Here is a 21,702-nt window from a genome sequence, read left to right as displayed (position 1 = left end):
TGTGTGGGAAAAAAAAAATGCGAAGTGTTCTCTATAACGTGCACAAAGAACATTTTTGTATACATGACTGTGGGAAAAAAAATGCAAAGTGTTCTCTATAACGTGCACAAAGAACATAACTGAAGTAACAAAATGAGACAAACAAAAAAAATCAGTTGATATATGAAAGAGACAAGATTTCATTGATTTATTTTTCGATTTATTTTTCAAAATAAAGATATATAGTAGTTATTATAAAAAGAAAAGAAGAAGATTAGTTAAGCACTTAAACTAATTGAGAGATGGTATCATGATCGGCAGCAATCACGAAGGAACTATAAAGGGCTTCTCGCAAGTGGGGATAGGATACAGAAGAGACAGTTTTATTTCAGTTAGAAGCGCCGCCAAACATAAAGATCTGAAACCAGTTTCTATTGGTTAACCCAAGATTCGTTCCCCAATGTGACCAATGATGTTTCGCCATGTGTATACATTCCAAACCGACCATACTTGGAGAAGAATGAGATTATTTGAGGAGACCACTTTGACGAAGAAACACGGTTTTTACATTAGGGGTACTCATTTATTTAAAAAATTATCTTGTTTGACATATAAACAATTTTGATTATTGATGCCGGTTTTGATTAAGACATGTTTATGCAATTAATTTTTTTTTCATGCATATCTTCACTGTTAGAAAAAGTTTGATCAGAAGTTGTTGGTATCCTAAGACCATGAAACATAAGAAATAATAGCATAAAACCAAAAAAAGAGGTTTTATAAACATTTTGTATATTATTATTCCCGACTAATTAAGTTGTTTTTGTGTAAATTGTATATTAGGTACCACCAATCGATTGTGAATCAATAAAAAAGCTTCTTGAGTACAACCTATCTATGAATCTTGAAGAAAACGACATTAGGAATCAGAATATGTGTAAGGAAAAACAAAAAGAGAAGAGAAAAGACGAGACAAATTGGGTATTTTTTTGTAATTTTATATTGCAAGTTCCATATGCTATTTGAGGGTGGCATCGTCCCTTTCACTTTCCTACTAATTATTTCTATATGATTTTTGTTTTGTCTTTCTCCTCTTTATCTATAACCCTATATATACCCTTAAAGCTCTCGATAACATTTGTCTTCTCTAATTTCTTCTTTCTCTCGAGTCTTTGTATTATTTTTCCCATTCTGTCAATTACTCAATAAAAGTTATTTCTTTCTTCTATAAATAACGCGATCGGTCTTGTTAGTGTTTATCTCGTAAACAAGACTGATCGTTATTGTTATATATCGTTTGATCAAAAATCATATATATATTCATTGAAAAAAAGAAGACTATATAGCTAGATACATGGCTCCAGTCTCATTGCCTCCAGGTTTTAGGTTCCATCCAACAGACGAAGAACTAATCACCTACTATCTCAAGAGAAAGATCAACGGTCGAGAGATCGAGCTAGAGATCATCCCTGAAGTAGACCTCTACAAGTGCGAACCATGGGACTTGCCAGGTAATAATTATTAATACACTTGTAGTTAGCTACAAATTAATCAATCTCTATATAGATTTTTTTTTGCTACGAGACCCTTTTTTGGTCTAAGAGCTGAATAGGTTTTCAACGTAGGTTCGAAAGATAGAGTGAAGTAAAGAATATGAATATCACAAGGGCAAGACAACTATAATATACGTTAACCTTGACCAAAATTCAGTACATCTATATTGGTTTGAATATTTTAATTGAATTGAAAACCAACGTAAGATTTTTGAAGAATAATACTCTACTTTTTTTTTAACTCTTCAAATTATATAACAAAATTAATCAAAATAAACTCAATGTTTAAATAAGTTTTTTTTTCAAATCAGTTTGGATTGCAATTACATGTGGGTGCAAAAAGAAAAGCCATATAGTACTATAGTAGTATTGATTAGAGCAGACGCAATTGTATGATTCCTTTTGGTCAAATCCTCAAAATACTTTTCGTAAACCTCTCATGGACCACCACACTTTTTATGTTATTGTTTACACCTTTTGTACTTTAGGGTTTTTATCTTCGGAGATTATAACATATTATATAAACATATTTTATATATGATATACGAAACTAATAAATTAAATCATCGAAAGAAACTTAACTTCAAATGGCTTAGTCAAAAAGAAATTGTATACTGATATATATAATACAATATTGTTGGTCTCAAATTAACTCACCCATCACCCATGAAATATTGGCAGGGAAGTCATTGCTTCCGAGCAAAGACCAAGAATGGTACTTCTTCAGCCCACGGGACAGAAAGTACCCCAATGGCTCAAGGACGAACCGAGCAACAAAAGGCGGTTATTGGAAAGCCACGGGCAAAGACCGACGGGTGAGCTGCAGAGACCACGCCATTGGAACCAAGAAAACATTAGTTTATTACCGTGGACGCGCCCCACATGGTATTAGAACCGGTTGGGTCATGCATGAATATCGCCTCGATGAAACCGAATGCGAGCCTACTGCATTCGGCATGCAGGTTTACTTGCTAAACCAATATTATAAGACATTAATTATCTACTTTAAAGTATTAGATGTGCATATTAATTACTAGAGAAAATTATTTACTAACAGGATTTTGTTCTAATTTTTAGGACGCATATGCACTTTGTCGTGTGTTTAAAAAAATAGTGATTGAAGCGAAACCAAGGGATCAACATCATCAGCAGCAGCAGCATCAACCTTACGTCCACACGGGCTCGAATCTAAGTGGTAACTCGAGTTTTGACGTTTGTTCAGATCTTGAAATAAGTTCAAATACACATCAAGGTCTGCCTTATAGTAACTCTACCGATACCCAACCTCGATTCGGAAACGCAAACTCAATCGGTGTTCATGATGATTGGTCGCAGTTCTTGTCACAAGACATGCCTTCAAGCTTTTCAGGTTATGGACCATACATCACTCAGTCAAAGGTATAATAAGCTAATACAACAAGTTTTAGTTTCTGGATCTTATACACAATCAATTATGTATCTTAATATGTTGTAGCTATTACAGGTGAACACAGCATTGGAATGTGAGATGTTGCAACATCAAATGTCATTGCCACCATTGCGAGTAGAAAACTCGCAGGTTCAAGCCATCGATTTCTCCAATAGACTGATGAACCAAAACAGCGGTCAAAGCGGTTTCGACGACTTTACTTTTGCTCCAAGTAACTCCAGCCAGTTCTATAACAACAACAACGTCGATGATCATTTGAGAAACATTGGAAATCTCGATGAACAATTGCTCGATGCCGGAAATTCGACATGGATGAGAATGTCTAACGAGAATTTAAATCAGGTAAATAATATCATCATATATTATAAATCGTCGATACGATTTATTTATTATTTTTTTTTTTTTTTTTTGTCAATCCGTTGATACGATTTCTGTATTTATATTCATGCTCTAAATCCAACTACTGATTGTCACAGAGCTTTATAGAAGAAGAAGAGATTTTGCCAAGTTTCGAGCGTAATGATCAAGATCTTGAATGTTATGGTGGGTTATCATACATAAAACTCTAGTTTTAAATTTTAATATCGAAACCATTAAAATATATATTGGATATATATCATCTAATCATAAAATAATTGTATATATATTAATTTATTCTATTATTATAGGTGGATCTCGGACCAATACAATCAACAACATCGATATCGATGATTTTTTCTCGTTTGAGAACGACGACAACTCAAACACAACCCTAAATTCGTCAGGAGTCGAGTTGATTGAAGAAGAAGAAACTATAGTAGATCATAAAATGCTCATTTCTACACCGCAAACGACGGAGATATTATATTACCAAGTCGTACCGTCGCAGATATTGAAAATTCACATAAGCCCGCGGGTTCAAAGAAGTGAGGAGAGAGCAGCAGTAGTACTGTTAATGGAAGAAGACAAGAAGGATTCTTGGTTCCAGAAGGCCGAACATGTTGCGAAGATGAGATTGAAGCAGATTAGTTTAGTTGCAAAACGTTACTACAAATCTTTTACCATTATTTTCTGATTTATTTTATTTATTACTTTTCCTTTAACTTGCATACTCTATCGGGAAGAAGAGAGGAAAATACATACAATATACTTACCTTTACACATGTATACGACATATACTGATTTTCATATTGACATTGTTATATATAACTAGGAGTTGCCCCGTGTTATCTTCATATTTGTTTCATTGACAATTTTTTAACTGTTAGATTTTCATATTTCTGTATTTTGCTTTCTTAATTGGATTTTCTTTTTATTAATAAAAATGATATAATTTTTTGGGGGAAGAGTATGTATCTTAGTAATTAAACTACACTCATGTATAATGGATTTTATTAGTCATGTTTACTTTTTTGAATAATAAAATGTTTAAAAGCTTAGACTGATTCTTTTTTAGGACATGTTGTTTTGCGATGTAACCATTTTGCAATACATTCATGGCCAAATTTGTGATTACAAAATAAATGATTTATGTAATGTATTTGTAAACATTGAAAAGATATTTAACATTAAAATGGTCAATCAATATTTAAACAATTTCATGCTTGATGCAAGCTGTATGGGCAAATGATCATTGTCTTTGTATTTTCTGCTTGGTCAAGACGTAATTTGTCAACTAAAGATTATAGACTCATATAGTCATATTAATACATGTCACTTTCAAACTACGACTATAACTTGTTTGGACGTTGTTTCCGTTGTGGCCTTACAGAAATTGCCGAGAGCTACCATCATTTTTGAGTTTTGAATTTATCCCATGAGCAATCTTTTATTAAAGATGATGAAGTTTATAGATATAAAATAAATATTATATTCCTTAATGTTGCACATTTTTCATCCTTAGATTCAGATAATGTGTAATTTACTTCCCTTTCAACTGTTGGTAACCCCTAACATCAAAAGCACCTTTTTCATCCTGTTAACACAAGATGGAAAATGATATGAATCCTTCAAGCTCAAAGCCTATTCATTGGCTTTACACCAAAAATAAAATAAAATAAAGATCACCTTTTGGTGATTTTATGCACTTCGACATTGTTTAAGGCAAATCCTCATCATCTTTATTTTGTTGTTACGTGAAGACATAAGCGAAAGTTGAAATTGAAGTCCCATATCACAAGTTAACTGAAATCAATTACAAATCACCTCGTCTAACGTTGTTTCTTCTAATGTCTTCCTTCGACATATATATATATATATATATATATATATATAATAGAGATCTGATCATCTATTTTAAGCTTTAGGTCTCCCTATCTGTAGTAATCTTAACAAATATCCAAGTTAGAATAATTTATAAAATAAAAGAATGTATAATTAAATTTTAAACTCAAAAAATCATTTTCTAACACAGTTATACCGTTGTGTGATATATATCTTAGGCTAAGTTGCATTGTTTTGACTTTATGAATATGTCGTAGTGTACATGCACAAAGGCTCATGGTGTCTCCATACTAATTAACCTTTAGAACTCGTTGAGATAAAACAGAAAATGTTATTACACCTTACTCAATATGGCAATAGAAAAAAAAAAGTTTAAAGGAGAAAATAAGAGTAACTAATTTTTTTATGTGATTGTTTAGTCATTCCGTAAAGGTTTTCTCCTCCACCTAACCACCAGTCCAGACTACTACTTTACATGCTTGCATAAACTTTAGTTCCTTGTCTGAGATCTTAAATCCTCCTTTTCATTTAAAAATGAATTGTGCAATGAGCAAATCATTTACGTGATGTAAAGGAACAATGCTTCAGAGACATTTGAACTTTCCTCGAATCATAACAATAATTTGAGTACAAAATAGAATACAATCACATGAAATGTACACATTAAGCAACCAGCCAGTCAACCATTATAGTAGCAGAATTTGGCCATTTAAAATTAATGGAACAATATAGAATTTTAGATGAAGAGAAATAAGAGATTGGAATATAAATTTATGACTAAACATAAACTGATTTTTTGATATAAATGTAAGCTAATTTATTGGGATTTAAAGGCGATAATGGGATGTTACTACAACAATATTTAGCTTTCCACGTTTATTGAATTGGCGATGAAGAACATCAAATCTTAAACAGTATTATTAACCATGCTCTAATTTTGAAATTGTGAAGCTATGCTCTAATTTTGAAATTGTCAAGAATACATATATATGGCCCATTGTTAGCATTATATTCATTCATAGGCCCATATACATTGGTTTTAAGTTTTAGAACAATAAAACGTTAACTAATTAATATTTAACAGAAAGTAGGACGTTAAAAACAATCCACCTACGTCCAACTTTCCGTGGGTTTACATGGGTTGCAATGACAACAACTGTTTCATCTTTTAGGGTTAAAAGTTTGGCATGGGCATCGACCGCAAGTTCTCTCCGAAGAGATATGTATACGTTGTCACCACTACAACAAACACCAGAAATGTTGCACAGTTAGAGACTTAGAAAGAGTATAACGAATCTGAAAAACAAAACAAAACAAAACCAATACCTTTCTAAAATACAAGTCAATATTAAATTGAAAGTTGTCTTTGAAGGGTGGTTATGATCATTGTTTACAAATGTTCGAGACGAGGATATTTGGCCAACAACATCTGGTGAGTGGGTTAATATAGATATAAATCATATACTGAATAACAAAGTGGAAGCTAAGAGACCAGAAATACGAACAGTGCAAAATAGGTTGTTACCTGGAAGCTCCTCACCCTTGTCTACCATATCAAGCAAGTCTGAAAAAGTACAGAACCTAAAATAATCAAATCCAATAGAGCATTGTCGTTTTTTAACAGTCTCCAAAGACGTTTTCTCCGTGAAAACAATTTTCCACTTGTGGTTGGTGCGATGATAACGGTTGGAGGATGCAACAACATCAAAATCATTGATGCTGTACAACTGGCCTTTAACCAATTGATCTTGAAACTCAGGCACACGATTAGGAAGGACTGAAGCTTGTATAGCACAATCCTGAAACAAAGGCAAAATAAAAGTGTTAAAACAGAGGTAAATCAGGGGTCAAGAGGAACAATAATAGAGATAATATACATATTCATCAGGAAAGAGACATTTTCATCAGGAACAATAAGTAAGATATTGTTTCTTCGAAAGTCTCGAACTTCCCAAATATGGATGACCCGAACAACAATCCTATTGATACCAGTGTTGTGTGTTTCGTTGGAGGTTGAATCAAGAGTAGAGTATTGTTTTAGGTTTACTCATGGTGTGAGATAGAGAAGGTGAGTGTCGTCAAAGGTTGTTATTTAAAAGAAAACTTAATGCAATGGTTGAGGGAGAGTAATCAGGGATTGGAATGAAATGTTAATGACCATGAAATCATAGGTGTTTGGTATTATTTTCATTACGTTATAATTGTGTGGTAAACGTAAAGATGAAAATAAAGGATAATACTTCAATGGAATTCTTTAATTACGTTAAAGATTATAATAAGTAATACAAATAACATAATCATAATAATGGTTCATATGATTCTAATTGGTACTGCAAATCTAAACCCCTTTTTCAAAAAAAAAAAAAATTGAAAATGATTTTGGACAGGATTAATGTTACATACAGTTCGGAACTTCAAATAGGTGTTCGGGATCTTGACACAGTAGGAGAATTAAACCAAAGAAACCCAAAATTAGGAGATTTTTGTGAAAGTACATCGGAGGTGGTAGTTGCTGGGAACGATGGTTTTGAAAAGGTAAGTACAGGTGAATTCGACATCGTTTAGTTCATATCGTCCTGATAAGTGTAAGGGCTGTCAATTATATTTGTTGAGCCTGTAATTGGTCTTATTTTGTTAGGCCCAATATATAAACATAAAAACAATGGCCTTTAAGAATAAGAGAGGACATGTGTCAGTTATATAATAAGCCAGATGTCATATTCTAAGCAGAAGTTGAGAAAAACCTTCTCTTATTATATAAGATTGGGGAGAGAAATTTATTATTACGCATAATCTTTTATATATTGTTGATACCCATTTCTTCCATAATAAATAATCTTATAACAAATGGAGTTGTTCGTTTTGTTGTCGTAGGTATCTGCGGTTGCAGCAAACGTAAATACATTTGTTCATTTGCTTGTCACGGATATCTGCATCATGACGCTGTGATATGTCTCTAACATTTTTAAACATTGTTTCGATTCAGCAGTTAAAAACGTAAACGCTGCCGCAACCGCTGCCACAGCCGCAGCCGCCTGCCTCAAACCGATACTTCTTCTTTTTCATGCGACGACATGCATTACCAATTTTACTACTAGTGTGATTTTTCTCTTAATTACTTTCTTTTTAAAGAATCGATTTACAAAAAAAAAAAGTAAAACATTCATTAAAAAAAAAAAAAAAAAAAACAATCAGTTGCCAGTAAACCCGAAGCCCACCAAAAAAATAAGGACCCAATAGAAATTTTATGAGACCGCCATTAGGGCTTCAGGACATAAGCCTCACCGCAGCTATAAATACCCTTTGACTAAACCCTTATTACAAACTCAAAAAAAAAAACTCAGCCGTCGGCTTCTCTCTTCCGCCTAGATTTATCGTGTTTCTCTGTTAGGGTTTTTGTTTACATCATAGAATATTGCGCGTCAATATTACTGATTACCACCGTTCTAAGTCCATGTTCGTTGTGTATGAGCTGACGCTAAATCGTTTCCCTATTTCTGTTATTCGTTTTGATGTTCCTTTGTAAAAAAATCGAATCAGCTCGAATCTTCAGATTAGGGTAGATCTTGTTTGGTCGTAATAGTCTCTTTATAGATAGATCTGGCTCTGTTTTCACTGATTTGTTTTGTTAATATATGGATTGGTTTGGTTTTAGATTATAGAGGAGAAAATGGGAGGTGATGACAATTTCCCCAGATGATCGAATCTGATTATACTGAGCGAATAGAATTTCCTTTTCAACAGAGGAAAGTCAAGCCAATGTTCTGATCCTTTTCTCCTCTTTTTTTTTTTTTTTTTTTTTGTTTATCTGTACTTGTTTGGGTTTGTTTGTCGAATTTGTGGTTTGAGTAGTAATGGAGAGATGTGGAGGTGATGACAATTTCCCCAAATGATCGAATCTGATTATACTAAGCGATTATTATTTCCTTTTCAACAGAAGGAAGTCAAGCCAATGTTCTGATCCTTTCTCTCTTTTACTTTAGTTTTTTATGTTTTGAATGTTGTGACACTAGTTTAAGACTAGCCTAGTGTTTGTGGTTTTAGTTGTTTGTTCCTTGCGTTTTTGGTTGTGTCAAGACAATATAGATTGGTAATATGGAGAAATGGGAGGTGATGACAATTTCCCCAAATGATCGAATCTGATTATACTGAGCGATTTTTATTTCCTTTCAACAGAGGAAATCAAGCCAATGTTCTGATCCTTTCTCCTATAATACTTTGCCTTTTGTGTTGAATTTGACTATAGGTTCATCAGATTAGGTTTTGTTCTTTGTTATTTTTCCTGTGTTTTCGGTTGGAGCTATGACAATATGTGGTATGGAGAATATGGAGGTGATGACAATTTCCCCAAATGATCTAATCTGATTATATTATGCGATTATTATTTCCTTTTCAACAGAAGGAAGTCAAGCCAATGTTCTGATCCTTTCTCCTTGCAACAAATTTTTTCTTCGTTAAGCCTCTTTTTTTTTAGTCCGATGGTTTGGAAAATTTGTTTCTTTCTCGTTAACAGAGACAGTTTGGTTGAATTTATACTTATGTACTGACCGAGATGGATGATGAACTGAGACTTATTCACAGCTGGTTGACTGATGAACATCCTTTAAAACCAAACTAAATGCGAGTATTGTTCAAAAACTTTCATAATTTATAATCATAGTTATCCCATAAATTGAGTATTTAAATTATTCTAAACGTCGAAATTCATAAACAAAATCCAAAGGACCCAAATCGAATTAAAAGCAGACAAACAATGAATACACACTTCATTTCTTTAAATATTAGCAAACACTTTTGTTTGCATCCTATGAACTAAAAAATTGTCAAAAATATAACACAAAAGTATTTTTCTATGTGCATTCTTCTTGTCGTGAATGACACAAATGTGCATTCTTGTCCTGAATGCACACTTTGTTTTCTTCGATATATATTTTTTTTTTTCTAAAAAAGAAAAGAGAAATATGTTTGATGCATCAGAAACTTTGCCACCATAAAATCCAAGATTTATAATCATAAATATTAATATTTTGCTATTTTTTTAGTATTGGCATATTTTAATTAAATATTAAATTATATTTATAATAGATAGATAAAAGTGTAATTTAAAATATATTTTCAATTTTAACTAAGATACTAGATTTTAACCTGCGGTATACCGCGGAACTATATTTTTAAAAATAAAATAAAAATCTAAATTTTTAGTAGATTAAATAAATATATATATGACTAATGTTTTGTAAATTTTAAATGTATATCCTTTATATCTATATATTATTTAGGTTTATAGTTTAAAAATTTAGGTTTACCACCTTAAATTGTTAAATTCAGAATATAACTCGTGATATAACATAGTACTGCTTATTTATTTACATAATCGTAATTTAATAAACTCAATTAGATATGCCTAATATTCTAAGTCGATGGTGTTAACAAAATAATGAACTGATGATTTACTAAGAATTAATGATATAATTTTTAGTTTTTATTAATACACAAACTCATCCCGCTACATACCCAAACACAATTTTTCTTTCTTGCTTAAGTAAGACATGCATGTTTTTCAAAATCCAAACAACGAAAAATGCAAAAAAAATATAGTTACATTAATTTTATGTATTTTATGATGATTTAAAGCAAGTAAACTAAATAAATCAAACAAAGAAGATAAGAAAATCATAATTTTAATTAAAAAATATTATTTTATATTTCAAACAAAATCTTTTAATTGTGTTTGGTTATAAGGATAGTAAATAATTATTTGAAGATATTGTAATTAATTTAATTAGATATTGTAATTAGTCATTGATTGATTATTGATATATTTTAGGAATTTTTGTTTAGCCTAAAATATTGGTTTTAAATTCTAATTTAAAATTTAATGATAATGATATTCCTTGTAAATAAGTAGCAACTCTAGGATTTATTTGCTAAATGTCTCCAAAAATGTATATATAGATTTTAGAAATAAAGGTGGTCGTTTTGGAGGAAAATAAAGTAATAGGCTTTTTAGAGAAAACATAAAAAAAGTAGGAGATCTAGTAATAGACTCAAATGGTAATCAATAAAAAAAGAATATTTTTGATAAAAAGAAACTCAAATCATAGGATTTTTATTGGTCCAAACACTCAAAAACTAATTTTTTAATATTAGATATTAAGATTTTTTTTATTAAAAAATATAAGCAATTCCAAAATAGAAGAAAAGTAATAACATTCTTACTCATACCTAATCATAAATAAATAAAAAAGAAGATGATGATGGTTATTCGATACAAGGTTGAGGTTGCATCACAACCATTATAGCTCAAACTTGGTACAATGTTAGTAATTAATATGTTTTCCTTTGTTGATTTCATAATTAGCGTATTTAGCTGAATTCATTTAACATTTGGTTAATTTCATAATTATGTATATAGTTAAAGCAACAATATCAGCCTTGAATTTCAGAATCAGTTGTTCCACACTATCTTCTTAATTTTAACGATTTTGTTTCTTAACTGAGTTGCTTGAATCGAGAGAGAGAGATTTGGTTGAATATAGAACAATAGACGTAGAAAAAAAAACATAGCTAAGTCTAGTTTTTTTTTCTCTCAGGCGACGTTATCGAGGAAGCTATTGCTTTAAACACTCTCGGCGCTGGTGGAGCTTCGGTTCACCGACGTCGAGAAAACTTAACCGATTTGTCCTTATGCTTCAAGATCCTGCTCCTTTTTTCTCTCTGTTTAAGTTTTTCCCATTTTTTCCCCTTTTGTCCAAGCTTTTCAAGCTCTTTTGAACTCTTTTTACCCCGACGGCTGTGTATCAAGCAAAGGACAGAGGTGGTTTCCGGTGAACTCCCTCTCTCAACTTTTATCCGCACCACAAGAACAGAAGCATCTGCAAGTCAGCGAGTTACAAAAATCGGATCTCCTTTTAGATCTGAAATTTTCTCGATCTGTACTTCACTTCACCCCTGAAGAACCCTCACCCTGGGCTTCGTTACTGGCAGGAGGCATCTCTCTTGGACCAGTAGATGCGCCATGCTCAGGGGAGACGTCGACAGCGCAAGGCGATCTTCTTCTGGGGGCAACTGCTAAACAATCTGAAACGAGTAAGTCTTCTTGCCTCCCCGCCGTAACATCGGACCAAACTCATACCAAACTATTGATGCATCGTGTACTTCCGATGAGCCCGTGTTCAAGGTAAAACTTTCAACCCTTTCCGGCCAGCCGCCTTGGTCTCTCTCTGTTGATAGCCAAAGATCGATTAGGGTTTCCCTTAGTGGACCCTCAATCAGTTTTTGGCCCATTAAGGCCCCAACTAATTAAGCCCAATAAGTGTGCTTCAATTCCAAATCGTTAAAGCCCAGGTACGACCTCATATCTAAATTGTCGAAGTTAAAACCTAGTCGACGGTGTGATCAAGATTACGATGCCTATGGATTCCATCGGAGAAGTAATTCACTGTTGTTACTATGGCGGAACTTCCATCTTCTGAAAACCCTGGTAGAAGTATTCCTTAAGGCTTTGATTTATGAACCTTATTGTTTGAGTTTGTCTGGTATTTGGTTCCCGATTCCAATTCGTCCGAGCATTGTCTATGGCTATGGTTTGTCGACCAGGTCTCATGTCTCGGCGAAACTAGTGAAACACCTCAAGCATCAGAGCATCTCGATCCCTGCTCGAACCCTTGTCAAAGCTTTACACTCTGTAGCTCTTCTCATGCCGGCGAGAATCACAGCTTTGCCCCTTTACTCAACGCTACTTCGTCATGTTATTACGACAGTGGCAATCTCTTCACCCATCATGGAAGAAGTATCGACAATCCTTGACCTCACATAGCTTTTGGCTCAAAGCTCTCAGGAATCAATTGTCGATTAACCTTATCTACCTTGTTTATCTTTGCTGCTTTGTTATTTTGGCATTGGGGAATGCCCATTTCAAGTTTGTTTTAAACAATGGATTCTCAGAATCCTCCTTGTTCTGTATTTGTTATCTTCTTTAATGGAATGAAAGCAAATGTTTGACCAAAAAAAAAAAAAAAAACTGAGTTGCTTGAATCATCTTCTCATATGTACCCTAAACCCAATTCTTTTTTACCAACTTGCACCTCTATTCGTTTGCTTAGACATTGAAATTTAATTATCAGACCTTTGTTGGGATCATAATTCATTTGAGTTGGCTAAAATATTTTTAGACAATTTCTAAGGTTCGTTTGCAATTTATAAACAAAAAAAAACAACAAATTTTAGAATTCGATTTAGGTACTGAATCAATCAATCCAAAAACTAATGTAGATACATGAACTCACATTCACTTCATCATTTTGTTGTTTTTTACTTTGTATTTGTCCATCACAATCATAGAAAAAAAAAATTTGATCGAAGAGAGATTATCGTAATTAGAGAGAAAGAAATAATCAGATCGGAGAGAGATTATCATAGTCGGAGAAAAAAAAAAGAATCTGATGAAGAGAGATTAACGAAGAAGAAATGATATAAAGCATTATTCGATCTGGTTAATAAAACTTTCCATTCATGTATTTCTCTGTATTTTAATATTTTAGGGTATTTCTCTAAATAATACATATTTGTAATTTACAATTTTTAAAAATATTCTGCCCCTATTATTACTATTATTAAACATTTTTATTAATAAATTATGTTTATGAAATATAAATAATAGTATAAATATTTTAATTTTAATATAACTAAGACATTCTCGAAAATAAAGGTAGTCATTTTGGAGACAAAAAACAAAAACAAAAACAAAAATAGTAGACTTTTAGAGGATACATAAAAACAAAAATATTGGACTTTTTTTGTTTTAAGATTAGCACAGGTAAATTGGGATTGAAATTAAATTATACCAGAGAGAAGATCTAAACCATATCCGATAACCGACTTGTCTCACATTTGATCCGGTTCTGCTCGGAAAAAAAAAGAGCAAAAAATTCACATTTAACCATGTTCAGAAAAACGACGTCGTTCCCACATCTCCATCACCTTCACCAGCTGATTTTGCCGCCGTCACGGCTAAACTTCTCGGAGAATACGACCGGAGAATTTTTGATCCGGGGAGAGATGGAGACATATCTGAAAAACAAGAAGTTGATAGCTATAGGTTTTCTTCTGATCCATTCCATCGCCATTCTCATCTTCACGCGTGGCTTTCTTCTCACTCGAACAGAGCTTCCTTTTCACAGTACTTGCTCCGACGTCTCTCTCTCTCCTTGCCTTACTTCTCCACCACCCCTAATTCACGATTCCGTCCCCGATTCGCTCCCTAGCCACTCTAATCACACTCAGCCTAAATGTTGGACCAAACCTGTTGTCGATCGCGTCATCATCATTGTCTTAGATGCTCTCAGGTTCTGAAGGCTTTTCAAAAATTGTTCAATTTCACAATTCCATAAGCGTTTCGTGATTTTGACTGTTCTTCGTTTTTATTTTTTCTTTTTCAGAATCGATTTTGTGGCTCCGAGTGCTTTTTTCCCAGGTGAGTTGGAATGATCTTTGTGCCTATGTATTGCCTTGTTACTGATTTGAGTATTGACTTGAAATGATAAGTAATTCTTTGATTGACAGAACCAAAGCCATGGATGGATAAATTGACAATCTTGCAGAAGCTTGCATTTGCTAATGAATCGTCTGCTAAGATCTTTAAGGCTTTTGCTGATCCTCCTACTACGAGTTTGCAGCGTCTCAAGGTCCCAATTCTAAAAAACTTTCTAGTTTTGATTGCTTCAACTCTTTTCATATTCTAGTGTGTGATTTCTTTAGCTGTGTGAACTCAGGGATTGACAACTGGAGGATTGCCTACTTTTATCGATGTTGGGAACAGTTTTGGTGCACCTGCTATTGTTGAAGATAATTTCATCAATCAGGTTTTGGCTTTATTAAAACTAGAGTGTTTGTTTTGTAATGTCTGATTTTATCTTTGGTTGCGCGGTTGTAACTTGAATGGGTTCTCTCTATGGATAGTTAGTGCAAAATGGGAAACGGTTGGTGATGATGGGTGATGATACTTGGACACAGTTGTTCCCAAATCAATTTCAAAAGTCATATCCTTTCCCTTCTTTCAATGTTAAAGACTTGGATACTGTAAGCGATTACTGTTTTGCTCTCTTATAATATCTATGTTCCCGAAGTAGATATAGCCTTTTATGTATGTGTGCTTTTTTATAGGTTGACAATGGATGCATTGAGCACCTATTCCCAACCCTTTACAAAGATGATTGGGATGTTCTTATTGCACATTTTCTCGGAGTGGTATGCCAACAATATTGTTTTGTCTTTATTTTTTGTCATCCTGCCATTTATATCTTTGATTCAGTGAATTTCAATATTTGCAGGACCATGCAGGGCACATATTTGGAGTGGATTCCAGCCCAATGATTAATAAGTTGGAGCAATATAATTCAATGTTAGAGGTAAACTTCTGTTAGCTTTTCTTGTTAGTTGCAAAAAGTTATTAGTATGCTATATGTACTCTTGTTTCATTCTCGCTTTACTTGCTTCATCTAGAAAGTCATCAGTATATTGGAGAGCCAGGCGGGACCAGGTGGTTTGCATGAGAATACTATGCTTATCGTAATGGGTGACCATGGACAGACATTAAATGGGGATCATGGTGGAGGGACTGCTGAAGAGGTAAGAAATAGGTTTTCTTCCTATACTCACTCGGCTTCAAGATTATTAATCCACCATTACTTCTAAATCCCTTTACAGGTAGAAACATCCATGTTTGCTATGAGTACGAAGAAGCATACAACTTCGGTTCCTCCTGAGTTCGATACCTCATCTTGTAAACAAAACTCGGTAATTGTGACTTGTGAAAACATATTCCTTGGTGATCAGAAGATTTGATTTTAAGATATTAGTGGGATTTTATTTTGTTCATCTTAATGTCAGGACGGGGAGCAGATTTGCATCAGCTCCATTGAGCAGGTCAGTATCAAATTTGGTTTGATGCCTTTCCTCTTGCTTTATGCAAACCTTTTTGCCACAATTAATTGTTTTGGGCTATTTGCAGCTTGATTTTGCGGCAACATTGTCAGCTTTGCTTGGGATATCCTCTCCTTTCGGAAGGTGCCTTGTAAGGGATCATTGTCAAATTTTATTTCCTGCTTCTGTTCAGGAAAATAACCATCCTCGCATATTTATGATTTCTAACAATTCGTACATATTTCAAATTTCAGCATTGGGCATGTCAACCCTGAGCTCTATGCTCTTGGTTCCAGCAACTGCAATTTGGATAAGTCTGAGTCAGGCAATTCTGGCACCCAATCGGCTGTTAAAGAGTGGATGAAAAATTACGTTAATGTTCTTTGTGTGAATGCTTGGCAGGTAACATGTCTTTCAAATGGAAAACTTAAAACGATTTCTTGTAACGAATTTGTGTTTTAGGACTCTCACCTTCCAATTCCCTTTATATGCAGGTGAAAAGATATATAGATGTTTATTCTAATTCATCTGTTGTTGGTTTCTCTTCCGATGATATGGCGAGGATATCAGATCTATATGCTGCAGCAGAACAGAAATGGTCTACTTCTGTCAAACACATATTGATGGATAGAAATGGAGATGAAGACAATACAAATATATCTGCCTTTAAAGAGCAAATTGCAGCATACCTGAATTTCTTCTCAAGCGTTGTTGAACTTGCCCGGTCTAAGTGGACAGAGTTCAATCTGAATCTAATGATTACGGGGTTTGGGATATTGGTTATATCACTCATCCTTCAGTTCCTTGTTGTTTTCTATGGCGACAAATCTTATGCAGTGGGTTCTTGGTTATCCACTGGTACAGCTTTCACTCTCTTTCTAGTAACGATTCGTGCTGGCAGCTTTCTTTCGAACAGCTATATTTGTAAGTTCAAGTAATTTTATTATAAGGCTGAGCTTTTCTCTCTCTTTTTCTTTGTGCTAACAGAGTACTTTTGTGTCAATAGTGGAAGAAGGAAAAGTTGCAAACTTTCTCCTGGCAACAACTGGACTTATCAAGCTACGGTACTCTGTCATGAGAAAAACAATGCGGAAAGAAGTCAGTATTCTCTTACATGTCGTTTTTACTTCTGGTTATTACTTTAAAGTTACTTGCTGGGTTATAATATTTTCGATTTGCAGGCTGTCATATTTCTCGCTATTGCTTCTGTTCTCAGAGTTTCTATAGATATTGGGCTAACAAAGCAAGCTGCAACTTCCCAGTTTATGAGTAGTTCACCATCGTGGATGCTTGGGATAGCTCTAGACCTTCCAGCATTGACTTATGCGATTGAAATCGCACCAATTGTATCAGTGGTGATACTCATTTGCGTGCTCTACATAGCGATTGCTAAAACACCCAGTGAGGGGATGTGGAAGTATGTTACTGTTGGTAGTATGATAAGCTACTTTTTGATAGCATTGCTCTGGGCATCAGAGAGCAAGATATTTGGTTTGGATGGTTTACTTCAAGTGATTGGAGGAAGAAACCGCATCCCTCAAACGGTTTATGCAATCGGATTGGTGCAACTCTTCCTTTTAGCTTTTGCTCGTATGTTTTGCACAAGCGAAAAGAAGATTTGGGCCACCAGAGCTGTCGCTCTTGTATCTGCTTGTAGCTCGCCAGTAATTCTGTTGTCGGGGAAGCAAGGATCACTTCTGGCATTAGCATATTTGCTTGCTGGTATTTTTCTCTTCTCACTTGATGATTCTCAAAGCAAAAAGCTTTACAGCAATTTAGATCATTAAGGTTTAACTCTGTGGTTATTTCTATGTAGGCTATTGTATAATGAGGCTGGAAGGTGTAGAGAGAATAACCCAATTAGATAGACAGAACAAATTCTCGAAACTAAATCCTCTCTGTGTGATGCAATGGAGTCTTCTTTCTATATGCATGTTTTTCGCCAGCGGGCATTGGTGCGCCTTCGATGGACTCCGTTATGGAGCTGCATTTGTCGGGTAGGTCCAAGTTTCATAAACTCAGACTACAATGGAGTCTTCTTTCTATATGATGGTTTTGCTTACATCTTTTCTTCAGGTTTGACGAGTTTGTGCTTATACGACAAGCGATCCTTTTGACAATCGAAACTTTTGGATTCTCGATCATCCTTTCTGTATTTGGACTTCCTATCCTCGTACCGATCTACTCTCAAACTCCTCAGGCTCATGGCCAAAAACGCCACCAGTTGTTCCAAGTAAGACATCTTCATATCGATCCATTTTTCGTTTAGTCTAGTAGATTCAGTGACAGTGATATAATCATAATTTTTTTAATCCTCATCAGATGTATATGCTCTTTGGAGTTATATCAGCCACTACAGTCACAGCTACAATTCTCTGCGTTACCATCCAGAGAAGACATCTAATGGTAAACACAGCAAGATACATTCAAGCCAAAGGTTATTTTGTTGTTTCTGTGACTAAAACATTGCTCTCATGGTCTTTGCAGGTGTGGGGTTTGTTTGCTCCAAAGTTTGTCTTTGACGTTGTTGGTCTGATTCTTACTGATCTCCTCATCTGTTTGGCTTCTGCTTACTATTTTTGATTCATACTGATGAAAGATGTAAACAGTAGATTTTAGCAGGTAGTTGTTTTTTTATTTCTTTTCGAATGTAATAACAATTACAGAAACCATTTTTTTGGCATTGATAGATTAGAAAAGATAGATTTCTATTCACGTTACAAATCTCTAATCCTATCTCGAGTTCTTAAGAGATTATTCATTTTCTCATTACAATAAGAGATGCAATCTGCTAGAGCTCTCTTGTAGCTTAGCCTCCACTGCACGGACAATCTCCATTTGCTCATCATCCTGTTAGTTCTCCTGGAAAATTCTACATCTTTCCCAGAAAATCCAATAACATCCCACAAACGATTCACATCGAGAAAAGCGCGCATTTCACTGCCAAAAGCTTCTGTTTCTTTCTGCTCCAGAGGCAATTCAGGATCTTGGAGCTTGTCAATGTTATGAAGAAGCAGAGTGTCTTCTGAGACAGAAGTTGGCAGATCCCTTAAAACACTTCCACATATCTCTGACATCCACTTCATGACTAGAATCTCATTCTTGGCAGATATCTGAGATCCAGCGTAAACAAGACGCATCACCGACTTGTCACGCTGGCTCTGTGGGATCAGCCACAGTCTCAACGTTGATACAAGCGCAAAGGATGGCTTACCGTCTTGATGAATGTATAAAGAATCTTTAGGCCATGAAGAAGCTAGAGAATAAAGGCTGGTTTCTAGAGGAATGAAGACTCTGTCATTTGAGTTCTCTTCTAACATAAACCCATAGTGCTCAAGAAGCTCTAGATTTGTGTAAGTACCATAACATAGAAGAACCTACACCCACAAATAGAATTCTCGCTCTTTAATATCTTCTCTATTTAATGCTTACGCTTCAATAGTTTCGCAGCTAAAGCAAAGCTAGTTAAGAAGAACTTGTACCTGTTCTCCTAGCTGATAATTCCTTCTTGCATAAAGACAATAAGCATTGGCATCTTCCTCGAATCCACCATCAGTGAGCCTTTCAGACTGTGTCTCAACAACAGGTCCTGCTTCCTCCTCATTATTCCTACACTCATTAGCAGTTGAAATAGGTTGAGGGGATGATGTCTGAATCGCACTCTCAGGACCTTCTGAGTAATTCGAATCATCTCCAGGAGCATCGTAGTTAAACAAGTCCCCCACAGGACACAAACACCCAGCACTATCCCATGGTATATGCAGCGTCCGTGAAGATATCTTAAAACAGGAGAGTTTACACACAAAGCTTTTCTAATCAACTATCCTCAGATTTCTCGAACAACATTCAATTGAGAGATAAAAAGTATTCTTACAGTTGCAGAAGCCCAAAGCCATGCTTGGAAACTCTGAAACTTTGGCTTGAGATCCAACTCCTTCATCAACGTAACAGCTTCCTTCCACTCAGACTGACACTTAGCTGTGGCTTTCTCAGTAACCCAAACAGCATCTTCCACCTAAGGAAATGATCAGAAAACCCCATTTTTCAGAGATGAATTCACCAGAACCAAAACAAAACACAAAGAGTAGTAGTAGTAGTAGTAGTAGTAGTAGTAGTAGTAGGTAGACACAGAACTTGTAAAGCTTGCTTCTCAAATTCCCCAAATGTAGCCAAGAGATCATAGTCACGAGGTAAATGAACCAAGTAAGGGTACCAAAAAGACTTCTTCCCTTTGCTCATTTCATACAATAAGCATACACTCAGTATCTGCACATTTTCAACCATTGTGTGGGTTTTGTTTTTGAAATATTCTCAAATACATAAACAGAACACATTCAGAGAATATAAAAGAGGAGAACCTGAGTCGAAGAAAGTGATCTATGGAGATGAACAGCATCGCTCAATTTCTGATCTTTAGCGACCATGGATTCAGTAGTCATCAACGCGTTTCTCGGGACTTTCAAAACCAATTCTCCTTTCTTGAGCTCACGAGCAGCTCCCAATCCTCTCCTAATTCCATCAATCCAAGCAATGAGAAGACAAATTTTAAAGATTTTAAGAGAAACCCCAATCGATTTTGTTTCTACGCACCCGCCGGCGAGAGGGAAGTCAGCGACGGAAAGAGAATGGCCGAGACATGAATCTCGAAATCGAGAAGAATCAATGGAATCTGAAATGCCAATATCTGCTGCCCAACGCAGAAACGTCTCCATGGTTTGGTGTTCTAACTCCATACTTCCCATTCTCCATCTTCTTCTTCTTCTCCTTCTTCTTCCTGGGGTTTTGATTCTCCTAAAACCCTGATTCAGGGGAAATTACGGAAATATCCCCGAGCCAGTCTTTTGAAACGTGGCGCATTGACTTCACGTGCGTGAACTTTGTCAATTTGGTTAAATCCGGTTTGGTACGAATCGCGTAGATCCTCAATGGGATATTCTGGTTTATCACTCTCCCGGATCCATTTTGGACTGAAGGCAGCACAACAAATTTTTTTGAACAAATTCAAACCTCCAATTGATACTTTCATTCACTAGATACACATTTTTTTGGTCGAATCGAATCAGAATTATCGAATACGAGTTTAATTTATATATTCATGCAATTTCTATTGATCACTATGACTAAGTATTAGAGTTTGAATGGTAACATCAATCAGTACGCACTAGTAAAAAAAAATCGTATAGCTACTATGGAGTCACAAAATTTCGTGGCTAATTTTGTAATTTAGTCACAAATATTTTATGTGACAATTTCGTGACTAAATACAGTCACCAACCAAGTTTGTGACTAAATCGTGGCTATACCAAATCACCAAATCATCACGTGACTTAATCGTAGCCATATAAAGTCACAAAATTATCATATGACTTAATCATAGCTTTATTAGCTACGAAAAGTCACCAAGATTAAGTGATTATTTAATAAAAAATAATTTATAAAAAAAATTCAAATTTGAAACACAACTCTAAAATCCTAAATTTAAACAAAAATCTAATTACCAAAGTAGATCCTTAAACTAAAAATTTGAGTCACTATATTCACATAAATACTTTACATAAAAATATTTTTTTAAAAAGCTAGGTATTTAAAATCTTATCAATTTTTTTAACCCCAAAC

General features: G+C 34.6%; 3 protein-coding genes, 1 long non-coding RNA gene and 4 other non-coding genes across 10 annotated transcripts; 7 read left to right on the top strand and 1 right to left on the bottom strand.

The window, feature by feature from the left end:
- The first annotated feature begins 948 nt into the window (after nucleotides 1-948).
- LOC104770019 (NAC domain-containing protein 86-like) lies at nucleotides 949-4,213 on the top strand. The gene is made up of 6 exons (XM_010494369.3): nucleotides 949-1,490; nucleotides 2,214-2,494; nucleotides 2,610-2,930; nucleotides 3,016-3,303; nucleotides 3,438-3,504; nucleotides 3,630-4,213. Exons 1-6 carry the CDS (start codon nucleotides 1,334-1,336, stop codon nucleotides 4,013-4,015), a joined length of 1,500 nt encoding a protein of 499 aa, XP_010492671.2. The 5' UTR covers nucleotides 949-1,333; the 3' UTR covers nucleotides 4,016-4,213.
- Nucleotides 4,214-8,834: 4,621 nt separating this feature from the next.
- LOC147918586 (small nucleolar RNA Z103) lies at nucleotides 8,835-8,936 on the top strand. Its single transcript, XR_015594308.1, has one exon. It is a non-coding gene; the product is annotated as a small nucleolar RNA Z103 (small nucleolar RNA).
- Nucleotides 8,937-9,027: 91 nt separating this feature from the next.
- LOC147918585 (small nucleolar RNA Z103) lies at nucleotides 9,028-9,129 on the top strand. The gene has a single exon (XR_015594313.1). It is a non-coding gene; the product is annotated as a small nucleolar RNA Z103 (small nucleolar RNA).
- A 138-nt stretch (nucleotides 9,130-9,267) lies between these two features.
- On the top strand, nucleotides 9,268-9,367 carry LOC147918584 (small nucleolar RNA Z103). The gene has a single exon (XR_015594303.1). It is a non-coding gene; the product is annotated as a small nucleolar RNA Z103 (small nucleolar RNA).
- Nucleotides 9,368-9,489: 122 nt separating this feature from the next.
- On the top strand, nucleotides 9,490-9,591 carry LOC147918583 (small nucleolar RNA Z103). Its single transcript, XR_015594320.1, has one exon. It is a non-coding gene; the product is annotated as a small nucleolar RNA Z103 (small nucleolar RNA).
- A 1,786-nt stretch (nucleotides 9,592-11,377) lies between these two features.
- LOC104772316 (uncharacterized) lies at nucleotides 11,378-13,186 on the top strand. The gene is made up of 3 exons (XR_015592590.1): nucleotides 11,378-11,482; nucleotides 11,757-12,646; nucleotides 12,763-13,186. It is a non-coding gene; the product is annotated as an uncharacterized LOC104772316 (long non-coding RNA).
- A 788-nt stretch (nucleotides 13,187-13,974) lies between these two features.
- LOC104770017 (uncharacterized) lies at nucleotides 13,975-18,810 on the top strand. 3 transcript variants are annotated; one of them, XM_087506043.1, is made up of 19 exons: nucleotides 13,975-14,510; nucleotides 14,604-14,638; nucleotides 14,728-14,849; nucleotides 14,937-15,026; nucleotides 15,124-15,243; nucleotides 15,328-15,411; nucleotides 15,495-15,572; nucleotides 15,667-15,792; nucleotides 15,871-15,960; nucleotides 16,054-16,089; nucleotides 16,175-16,230; nucleotides 16,341-16,488; nucleotides 16,581-17,010; nucleotides 17,093-17,184; nucleotides 17,268-17,808; nucleotides 17,903-18,083; nucleotides 18,163-18,319; nucleotides 18,409-18,492; nucleotides 18,574-18,810. In XM_087506043.1, the coding sequence occupies exons 1-19, from the start codon at nucleotides 14,107-14,109 to the stop codon at nucleotides 18,667-18,669; spliced, it is 2,970 nt and encodes a 989-aa protein (XP_087362169.1). In that variant the 5' UTR covers nucleotides 13,975-14,106; the 3' UTR covers nucleotides 18,670-18,810. The 3 variants fall into 3 exon arrangements, 2 of the variants coding, with proteins under 2 accessions (XP_087362169.1, XP_087362170.1); XR_015593649.1 differs by having other exon boundaries at nucleotides 14,043-14,510; nucleotides 16,581-16,944; nucleotides 17,074-17,184; XM_087506044.1 differs by having other exon boundaries at nucleotides 14,083-14,510; nucleotides 16,175-16,237.
- On the bottom strand, nucleotides 18,700-20,939 carry LOC104770018 (protein SET DOMAIN GROUP 40). Its single transcript, XM_010494368.2, has 6 exons — nucleotides 20,677-20,939; nucleotides 20,445-20,595; nucleotides 20,221-20,352; nucleotides 19,961-20,101; nucleotides 19,569-19,865; nucleotides 18,700-19,463 (listed from the first exon to the last, which is right to left on the bottom strand). Exons 1-6 carry the CDS (start codon nucleotides 20,826-20,828, stop codon nucleotides 18,804-18,806), a joined length of 1,533 nt encoding a protein of 510 aa, XP_010492670.1. The 5' UTR covers nucleotides 20,829-20,939; the 3' UTR covers nucleotides 18,700-18,803.
- Between the last annotated feature and the right edge of the window lie 763 nt (nucleotides 20,940-21,702).

This window comes from Camelina sativa, chromosome 20, assembly GCF_030686135.1.
Source record: "Camelina sativa cultivar CO46 ecotype springtype chromosome 20, ASM3068613v1".
NCBI lineage: Eukaryota > Viridiplantae > Streptophyta > Magnoliopsida > Brassicales > Brassicaceae > Camelina > Camelina sativa.
This window is presented reverse-complemented; position numbering and strand designations above follow the sequence as displayed.

Bases quoted from the DNA above. Each gene is read 5' to 3' on its own strand.
- LOC104770017 (XM_087506043.1), top strand. From the start codon at position 14,107: ATGTTCAGAAAAACGACGTCGTTCCCACATCTCCATCACCTTCACCAG. The intron at 16,489-16,580 runs GTAACATGTCTT...CTTTATATGCAG, and splicing joins TTTGTGTGAATGCTTGGCAG to GTGAAAAGATATATAGATGT. The intron at 18,320-18,408 runs GTAAGACATCTT...AATCCTCATCAG, and splicing joins AACGCCACCAGTTGTTCCAA to ATGTATATGCTCTTTGGAGT.
- LOC104770018 (XM_010494368.2), bottom strand. From the start codon at position 20,828: ATGGGAAGTATGGAGTTAGAACACCAAACCATGGAGACGTTTCTGCGT. The intron at 19,866-19,960 runs GTAAGAATACTT...TCCTGTTTTAAG, and splicing joins GGCTTTGGGCTTCTGCAACT to ATATCTTCACGGACGCTGCA. The intron at 19,464-19,568 runs GTACAAGTTCTT...TTGTGGGTGTAG, and splicing joins ATTATCAGCTAGGAGAACAG to GTTCTTCTATGTTATGGTAC.
- LOC104770019 (XM_010494369.3), top strand. From the start codon at position 1,334: ATGGCTCCAGTCTCATTGCCTCCAGGTTTTAGGTTCCATCCAACAGAC. The intron at 1,491-2,213 runs GTAATAATTATT...AAATATTGGCAG, and splicing joins CGAACCATGGGACTTGCCAG to GGAAGTCATTGCTTCCGAGC. The intron at 2,931-3,015 runs GTATAATAAGCT...TAGCTATTACAG, and splicing joins CATACATCACTCAGTCAAAG to GTGAACACAGCATTGGAATG.